Genomic DNA, 10230 nt, shown 5'->3' with positions numbered 1-10230 from the left:
TCTAAAAAACAAACTCTGTGTGAACTCTCTGGTTTCGATGTTGGGAAAATGACACGAGCAATAAAACAAATATAGCATGAGGCTTGGATTATTTATTTTTGGTCCACAATCACACACTGTGCTGAGAAATATCAAAAAGATGCAAGTAATCCAACATCTGTGACAGATTAAATACTAAATACAGTTTGACTACAATAACACGCCTTACATTTATTTGATATATTGCACCACATATGTCAAGCGGGCCAGCAGGGCTCCAGGCACATCAAGGACAGGATAAAGAACACATCAATTATTTAACATTTGTTCATATTTAAGACCCATTTTTCAAGATAAAACAATAAAGGCTGTTCTCATTTCTTCTTAAATTACATTCATAGAAATACAGATCAATGACATGTTAATCCAGTGCTTGGATTTCGTTTTCTTACAATCCACTGCAGAGATAGTGAGACGCAGTGTGTACTCTTTATTTTATGGTCCATTGTTTCCTGGAAATAACTGTGTAATTTGGTACTAATTATAGAGCCAATGCTCTGAGACAGTTATTCGAGTTTAGGGACTTTATAAAAGCTTGTTGATTAAACAACAGTAAGCAAATCCAGCTGACCTGCTGGGCACAGACTCTCCAGGTTCCACACCAATTGTGTCTGTCTGCAGTAGTTTCCCTCTAATATGTACCAAATTACACAGTGATTTTCAACAAGCTTCTTGGAAATCAAGAAAATACAGAACCGGAAATATAAGGTTACCCAAATATGATGTATTGTTATTTAACACAACTATTGTTGGTGCGTAACTCAGTGGTTTTAAATGCGTGGGACAGACTATACTACGTCCCAGTCGACCCAAGAGGAATCTGAGAGGTCACCTATGATTAAAGGGATGAGATAGAAAGTACATTTTCTCAGTTTTGCTTTATTCACTTCCACCTCTTTGGGCCTCACAAGCAAAAAATAAATAAATACGCCAGCCAGTGAGCTGGACTGGTTTTAAGTCCATAAAATATTATCTCTGTTAAAGAATGTTTTCCTCTTGTTAATAAATCCAACCGACAGTGAATCTACGAGCATCTACTAACAAGTATTGTGTGTGTGTGTCAGAGCCCAGTGTGTCTTCTTCCTCTGAGCCATAGAGCTCCTTTAAAAACACATCAATGAGCCACACTGTTGCACTGGATGACATGTTCCTTCACCACCATGAATACACACTAGTTTATTTTGACTCAATCCCACATGCACCATCCTGCTGCCACAAGTACTCACTACAGCACCAAATGTGGATTAATCCGCCGCTGAAAATAGTCCCCAACAAATGCACTATTTCCTCCTGTTTGATAACAGTACTATGACTAGCTGTTTAAGATTACGGAGCCTTTTTTTTTGTAAGGGAACTACATACTTAAAGGTTGATGTCAATATGAACCAATGGGCTTGGAGCTGAGAGACACAGACAGGAAGTCAGAAAGCATTGAAATGCACCAACACATTGTTGGTTTGAGTCTGCGCATGGCATTTGTTGACATGAGAACATTTTTTAGAATAACACCAGATTCAAAACGCACTCATCTCTTTCTATGTATTTTTTTGTGCCTAAAGTACAGTGTTTATGAACGATCACATTAGGCAGGCTGTGGTTACAAAAGAAACATTCGTTTGTGTCAAACGTGACGGTAAAAGTCTGAAAAACGCAGTTCAACAGCTGCCTAGTTTATCACGAAACAGACGTATTAAGCTTTGATTCACAGCACGTGTTCTTGAATCACATATAAGCAATATTAAAACATTTACAAATTCATCTGTATAAAAGTCAAATGAAATTTAAGATCGACCTTAATATGTGAGTTTATTAGTTGTTTTAAGTGTGAAATATTTATATAACATGAATAAATCACATACTTTTATCTGGAGTCTTGAGGATTTTGTGGGTGCAATTCAACTTAATCTCGGTGCAGTTGCTTGTTCCAGCAGTTTCCCCTGAATCAGTGCCGGTATATTCAAATAAGACAAATTACTTTTGGTACTCCAACATCAAGAAAAGGACACTTCCTGTTTGCCTCATGAACAGACTGACTGACCCTTATGGTGATAATTATTTTTGCTGTGACGACATGTAAAGCGCTGAGCGATGCTCAAAGAAAAGACAATGAAGATGCAGCTTCAGTGGCCCACAGTGGGTGTATCAGGAGCACGACGCCTGTACAGTGTGATATGTGTCAGGGCTTCCAGGTTTACCGGGAGGCGGTGTTGTAGTTGAAGAAAAACTGCTCGTCGGGGCGGAAGCCGTAGGCGCTGACCGGTCGATCTGCTGGTACAAACTGCTCCGACAAACTGAAAGGACAAACGAAAGAAGGCGGAGATGGGAGAAATTAAGACAATCTGATTCACAATTACCAATTACGGAACCTTAAAAAATACGAAACAGTCTTTCACATGGTTGTGACAGAAATACACACAATTCTTAAACCTTTGACTCAACTATGAAAAGTACGAGCAAAGTTGGCCACAAGCATGAAATTGTCCGTTTACAGCACGGCCTGCTTACGCCTCTCAATTAGTGAGGCAGTTCAGAGGAGGTCAGAGCCTGTGTGATGATCAGAGAGCAGAGAGGGGAGAGATGGAAACATGCTGTGAGCACCAATGGCCAAGATATGAACTGAAATAAGCCCCCGGTAGTCTTGTGGGCAGAGATAAGAGCGGCGGATTTACCCTTTTGACAGAAACTAAGTAGGAAAGCAACTGGGAATTTCTTAACACAATCAAGTACTTTTACAAGACCAAAACAAAATCCCCCAAAAGTTAAAAAACATCGTCAGATGTCTAAAATGCACCATCGTAATGGAGCTGATGCAAAGCTTTTCTTTCTTTGCAGAGATCCTGGTGCTTTCTTATTCACAGCCACATGTTATAAGCTCGTGTGAAATCCAAGTTTGTCACAAGTAACTTCAAGTGTCAGATGAATGTAGTGGAGTAAAACGTACTGCGACACAGTTTGACATGGTGCCTCGAAAACTGTCCACATTTCCTACAATAGTGAGCATCCAACGTTGTGTCAACAGTTTGTGTTTGTCTCTTTCCTGTTTCAACATGACAACGTGCACAAAGCCAGCTCTATAAAGAAATAGTTTCCCCAGTTTGATGTGAAAGAACTTGACTGGTCTGCACCAGAGTCCTGAACTCAACCCCATCCAACACCTTTGGGATGAACTGGAGCATCAACTGAGAGTCAGACCTGAATCACCCACTGTTAGCGTTGGACCTCACTACTGCTCTCGTGTCTGAATGGGAGCAAAGCGTCCAAACATCTGGAGGAAAGACTGAAACCAGAAAGCACCGGCACCACCACCAGGTGGAGCTCTGACACCAGGCATCTCTATGGAACCCCCCCCCCCCAACTCCCCAACTCCCCAACTCCTAACCCCGGGGCCGGACCAATCACTCGGTGAAGAAAAAGGGAAAAAAGAAAACTCGTAAAAAGTTAATGCAATATTCATCTGGCCTGATGCAGGTGTTGGACATCCATAATGAGTGTGTGAGTTACAGACTGCTAATGGCTGGAGGGGTAAACAGAAGAGCGGCCAAGCCGTAAAAAAAAAAAAGAAACGTAGAGATGTCAAAACACAGCGCCGTGACGAGGGCGGAGGCTGACGGCCAAACCTGGAGGACCTGGCTGCTCTCCGCTTGGCAACAGAGGCCTGTTGAGGGGGGATGATAAAAGGCCTGTATCTGCAGCGTATAAATCAGTTACTACGGGGATGTGGATACGGAGGGTGGGGGCCGATTTCACGGCTCCATCTTCTGACCAGCTGCTGGGAGCTTGTGTCTGGTTGTGGTGGTGGTGGGTCACCTCGAACAGGCCGGTCGATGGATAAACTGGGCCCTGATGGATGACACCACATCTCACACGTATCGCAGTCTTTCTCCTCGCTGGCCGGCCCGCCGTCCTCTCTCGGCCTTCTAAAATACGAGCTGTTTGCTTTGCCCCTGCAAGCGCCTATAATGACGTGTTGTTTTTAGCCAAATCACTTCCAGCGATCAGTTACACAGCTTGCAGCATATCCCCACTCTCCCTCTCCCTCCTCCTCTCCATTTTGCCCCCCCCCCCCCCCCCCCCACAACCACCATCTCCTCTCCCTCCTCTCTGGGCAGAAATATGTCTTTTTCCTCTCCGCACGCTACGGCTGTCAGGGGGGATTTGAGAGCCCGGCTAAAGGAGGCTGGAGGAACACTGGAGCTCTGAGTCACACCATCCGCCTGCCTGCCTGCATGTCTGCCTGTTTCGATGGCTGACTGACTTGGTCACGCCCCGGCCTGGACTTCCGGGATCTGCTCACGACCTGTAGAGTCATGAAGTTCAGACGGGACCAAAAACACTGAGCATATCGTCGAATCCTGAGTTATTAACCTCCACTGCGATTGCTAATTCAATTCAATTTGAAGATGTGACCTCAGGCCCTGGGGACTTATGGACAAGCTGACTACTTCTGATCTCTTGTCCCAGGTTGCGTAAGTCTACAGGTTCTGACCAGTTGAAACACATTGTGACTCCTCAGATTGTCTCAGTTGAATATTTTGTGACTCATACAATTATTCTGATGAAAAAAAGGAGAGATTAAAGAATATCCTAAAAAACACAATCTGTCAGATTTATCTTGCGACCCTTAACGGACAGATGACCAATCCTGAGCCAATCATTAACTGTCTGATTGAGTAATAATTAATTTAACTTAAACTGCAAACATTGACTCAAGACCGGAGCATACACTGAGTTTGTTTTCATGTAGAACTTTAGTTACAGTAAAACAAGATATATGGACTTAAACATCACGTGACTGCCAATAAATTGAAGGAATGTGATGTTTCTGATTACAGTACAAATATGATGTTAACAGAGGCACACAGTCAGACGGAGACGACTAATTGGTTTTCCTTTGATGGAAAAATGGATTTCAACGTTTCTACTCGTCTATATATTTTGGATGTTTGTCAGTTGAAGCTAGCAGTTCCAAAGCGCTCACAATTCATTATTAAAAGACAAAATACATCACGAAATATGTAACCCTGTAATGTATTTTTTTTAAAGAAAGGCTGAAGAACTGAACTGATTATGGAAACTGAATCAATACAAATGATTTAAATTGTTCTCGAAACACTGGCTCTCATCTCGAGCTGTATATCAAATCTTAACTCTGGTGTCAACCGAAAAGCTCCCGTCACAGGAAGAAGTTAAAAACACTGCAGCTGATGAAAGACCTCCGGGTGAGTGATGCTTTTTATCACGCTTTGAATATTTCGTTTTAAGCCCAGCAGGTCTGGACATCAGAAACGACACCTGACAAAGCTGCTGATATTTCTCATTATGAAACATGCAAATCAACCTGTCTGCCCCCCCCCCCCCTTATTCACTTCACGTGTGTTGTGACACGCCGGCAAAATGAGGTGAGTGTGGTTGGGGGTCGCTGAGACAAGGGGCCCGGTGTTCCCACCAAATGCCAGTTTGGCCCCAGAGGAGCGGCTGCAGGAGGCGGCGGGGACACGTCCCATCCCGCAGAGAGCATTCCTTGGTAGTGAACAGGAAAGGGAATCAGGCCTTTCTCCTCCTTTGGCGTGACCCTTCGCCTCCCCCTACGTCTGTGTCTTCCAGGGCCCCCGCTTTGATCTCGCCCTTCTGTCACTGCTCAGGTTACAGCTAACCAACACGCCGGTAAAGAACCAGGTCTCGCCCCCCCCGCCACCTCCATCCTCCCCGCGTATCTGCACGTCTCACCTGATCGCGACGGCGTTCTGCTTCTCCTTCATTTATTTTGTACCTCGCTTCTCTGCCCGGCGCCCCGCCACATCCTGACAGCCTCTCAAAGCGCTCAATGATCCTCCTGTTGGTGCGTTCACAGGCGCACACTGTCTGTGTTCCCAACCAAAACGTCCCTGGGTTCATGTCATCCCCTGTCTCTGTCTCCCTTCATTTCCTGTTTTGTCTTTATATTATCAACTGTCCAATAAAATGCAAAAAAAATGTCAGAAAATATATTTGAAAATGAAACAAAAAAATGTGCAACTACAGCAAACTATTTAAAGTAAACTGCACTGAAACTTCGCTAAATTAGCATCAATAAAAACAGCACAAATATATGACTGAATTTATATATAAAGACACAGTGCTAAAGTTTTATAAACATGAAATTAAGAAGTGTGCGGAGCATTATGAACATTAAATTCATTTTTGATAGTTAGAATAGCCTGTCACCAATACACCAATACCAGACTGATATTTGAGAGTTCAAAAAATCTGATTACGATGTTTTGAAAAATTACTTTAAAATAAAACATTTAGTGTCTTGGACAGGAAGAGCAGAGCGACCTGCTCTGACGACTGAGCGGCAGCTTCCCTCTTTCTATACACGGACAACGTATTGGTCAGAGTGATGGATCCCTCTGGTCAGGAATGAATAATTAGTCTTGAGGTATTCATTTAAAACCCATTTTACGATTTGCGTATAGGAAAAAATCCTGTCCTACAATTACTTCACATTTCAGCACACATACATCGACGTGAATTCAACTGATAATCCTCATTGTACAAAGTTGGTATAAAAGCTCATTCTGAGTGACTGTACAGTATTATGTCCATTTGAAAAAAGGCCCCATTCACACCATGTTTCACACATAGTTTAAAATAAGCAGCGGAGCTGGCTTTGATTATTATGTTAACCTGGATCACTCAAGAGTACAGCGGCCAAATTAAAACAGTCTCACAGACGCGACTCCCCCGGCGCTTTCAGTATATTTAAAAGGTATCGGTTACAAAGCTGAGAGAGAGAGAGAGAGAGACAGAAGGAGAACAGAAACAGACAATAAAGAAATGAGTGAAGGGAAGTCAGATTGGGATTTCTCTCTCGCTGGACTGGCTGACTGTGTCGTGGATTCAGCCGCTCACAGTCAGCCTCTCAACAACAGCCAAATTAAACATTCCTGCCGGCGAGGGGGGAGAAAAAAATAAACATCGACACAAGCTTTATCGCACGCAAGGAGAAGTTTGATAATAAATAAGACAAATTACTCACAATAAACTCTCGATTTCCTCAACTATTCATCATCTCAGCGGCGTATCGAATTAGCTGCCGCTCGATATTGGGACCAAAAAAACGGACACGCAGTCCATCTTAGTGATAACAGGACTGATTTCTAATTCCCAGGCTTCAGTTTCATGTTTCGCTGTGGAATGTCGGCGGCGTATTGGGACTAAAGTAGCTGATATATTGGAGCCACAGAGGAATGAGGGAGAGAGAGAGAGCGAGGGAGAGAGAAACATGGAGACAGACGGACAGCCGGAGAGTGTTTGTTCTCAAAGCTGGAGTACTGCTGTTCAGGGTGAAGCGATGCCTTCTGGGATTGGTGAGGCCTGTTGACTCAGGCCTGGCCTGGTTCAATAACACAGATCAGCGAAAAGTGATTCAGAAAAACAATACGAGGGGGCAGAGGCTGGCTGGCGGACGAGCCGACTGAAGGTAAACACTCACAGTTTAGCGTTTCCTCTCTGACACAGCCAGTGTTTCTGGACAAAGACAACCTGCCCAGCTGACAGACGTTTATGAGTGCAGGGTTACCAGATACTGTACCCCAGAACACTAGGTTCGCTAAATATCCAAACTGGCTAAGCTCTGAGGATAACAAATGTCTTCTTTTTCATTAGCAAGGCGCAACGTAAAAAAAATTCATCTGTTTTCTGGTTAATGTGCTCTATATAAGGTGGTGTGCTCACTGGATGGGCCACAGATTTATTCGAGAAAGAAGAAGAAAGCATCCCTCTCCAACATCCTTTTTGGCATCGCATATATTTTGAATTGGCCCATTATTGTCATTTAGATTTTTATCACCTCCGTTTGAACTCCTTTTCTCTTTCTGTTTGTTGAGCGAAAAAGCCTGCACTGACATGCTGCCGTGTCTACATGTTAAAATGGTTACTAGACTGTGTGATCTTGCCTCGTCATTCTGGATATGGCTTTCTTGACAGGCTCCAGGACCAGCAGATGGATTTAATAATAGTTTGAGGGATATAATTCATGCTAAAACCACATTTCTACTACGGTAGTTACACAGTACTGGTGCTTTTCTTAACCGACAAACGAGGTACACAACAGACAAAGACTGCTCGACAAGGAGGGTGGTGTTTGGTCCAAAGTTTGACTGACTGACTGACTAAACAAACTGGCACACGCACCATGTGAAAACAAACTAAATGGGTGTAAAAGCAGAATCATTTATATTTAAATGGATTCACTTAAAAATGTTGAAGCTAGATCATTTTAAAATGATTACGATTCTCAAACTGGATTTGAAACCAGATTCAGTTCTGGTGAAGTGCTGTTATTGTGAGGTGAAGGGAGAGCTCCAAACCTGCTCAAGTCGGTGTAGAACTCGGGACTGATGGCACCGTCTGCTGAGATGATCCCCTCTGGATGAAACAATACAAACGCTCGTTATGAATCCTCTCATCCCGCTCTCGAAATAACAAAAAGGCAGAGCCGTTTTTCAAAGCCCTCCGTACCGGCGCTGTAGAACAGACCGGGTCTCTCCAGGAGGTCTCTGTCCCCGATGAAGGATTCTCCGTCCTCCCCGTACAGGAAGGGCTCTTCCGCCTCATCCATTGGACGGTTCTCCACCATCTCCAGCCACTGGCAATTGTACCAGCGGAACTTCTCATTCTGGATCTTCTCTCCCCACTCCTCGTCATATTCCTGAAGCGATGTTGGAGGGCAGAGAGGTTTGGGTGGAGAGAGACACACATTGTTGTGATAATACTGCATTTCCATTTTTTTCTTTTTCTTTAAATTTTTTTATTGAAAGACACAAGACAATATTAAGACAATACATAGACATAACAACAAGAGGGTGACAAGAACAGTGGGATAAAAGCCAGCAAATATCATATAGTCAGTGTATGTGTGCGTGTGTGTGTGTGTGTGAGAATGTCCTTGAGCCTTTTGAGATGGAGGGAAAAAAATATAAAAATAATAATAATAATTAAAAAAACAACAAACCAAAAAAAATGAAATAATGAAAAACAGGTAAGTATGTGTGCATATGGCTGTTCATTGGGGTGTAACGATCCGCGTATTCGTATTGAACCGTTCGGTACGAGGCTCACAGTTCGGTACGCATGATGAACCGAATACGTTTGAATAAAAAATAAATTTAATTTTTAATTTCTTTTTTTAAACCTTTATTTAACCAGGTAGTCCCATTGAGATTAAAAATGTCTTTTGCAAGATGTAAGTAACGATACAAGATGTAAGCAAGATGTAAGTAACAATACTACATGACATTAAGGAGCAGTTTTAGTTTTTTATGCTTATGTGTTGCTAAGAAGACACCCCAGAAGATGGGTCACTCAGGTATAGTTCCATCATTGTTCAAAGTCAAAGAATAACTTCATGATGTTAGTTGTAATGAATAAATATATTTTAAAATCAAGTACATTTCTCTGGCATTTATAGTTTTCTACTGTACCGAAACGTACCGAACCGTGGCTCCACTGTATCGTACCGAACCGTGAGTTTTGTGAACCGTTACACCCCTAATGTTCATGTATGCATGTACGTGGGTTTCAATTGGTTGTCCGGCAAGAAAAACAAAACAGAAATCAACAATAGTAAAAAATACACAAAGAAAATATATATATACCGGTATATATACTATACATATTTCAACATTAATAGAATGGGTGGTGTCGCGTTTGTAGAAACATAGTGAGGGATGACCAGGTGGAATGGTGTTCTGTTGTATTGTATATGATGGATGAGGTTAGATTTTCCATTGAAATATATTCTATCATTAAGTTTCTCCAGTGTGCGATGTGTGTGTTATTCCTTGATTTCCAGTTCATGAGGATCGTTTTCTTGGCGATAGTTCAGGCCACAAGGAGTCATTTGCGGTTTGTTTTACTCAGATGTATTGTTGAGATGTCTCCTAGTAAGCACAGTGAAGGGGATAAAGGGACGAGGCAGCCCAGGAAGACAGACAGTGACTCAGTTATTTCTTCCCAAAAGTGATGAACTGGTGTGCAGTGCCAGGTGGCGTGAACAAAGCTATCCGGGCTGTTTTGAGTGCAATGTGGACAGATATCTGACGTGAATCCCATTTGAAACATTTTTTGCCCGGTGTAATGAATTCTGTGAAGTATTTTATACTGTATTAGTTGTAAATTGGCATTTTTAGTCATGAAGTAGATGTT

The 10230-nt window shown here is 42.6% G+C and overlaps 1 protein-coding gene across 1 annotated transcript in view; it reads right to left on the bottom strand.

Moving 5' to 3' along the window:
* Positions 1-77: 77 nt before the first annotated feature.
* The window catches only part of kifap3a (kinesin-associated protein 3a), a 30993-nt gene continuing 20840 nt past the window's right edge, over positions 78-10230 (bottom strand). The window contains exons 18-20 of the mRNA XM_079267036.1: positions 8545-8734; positions 8394-8451; positions 78-2330 (exon numbers count right to left, since the gene is read on the bottom strand). Of these exons, the coding sequence (XP_079123162.1) occupies positions 2231-2330; positions 8394-8451; positions 8545-8734 (348 nt within the window). The 3' untranslated portion in view covers positions 78-2230. The remainder of the gene's footprint in view (positions 2331-8393; positions 8452-8544; positions 8735-10230) is intronic.

Source organism: Melanostigma gelatinosum (assembly GCF_949748355.1).
Source record: "Melanostigma gelatinosum genome assembly, chromosome: 4".
Lineage (NCBI taxonomy): Eukaryota > Metazoa > Chordata > Actinopteri > Perciformes > Zoarcidae > Melanostigma > Melanostigma gelatinosum.
This window is presented reverse-complemented; position numbering and strand designations above follow the sequence as displayed.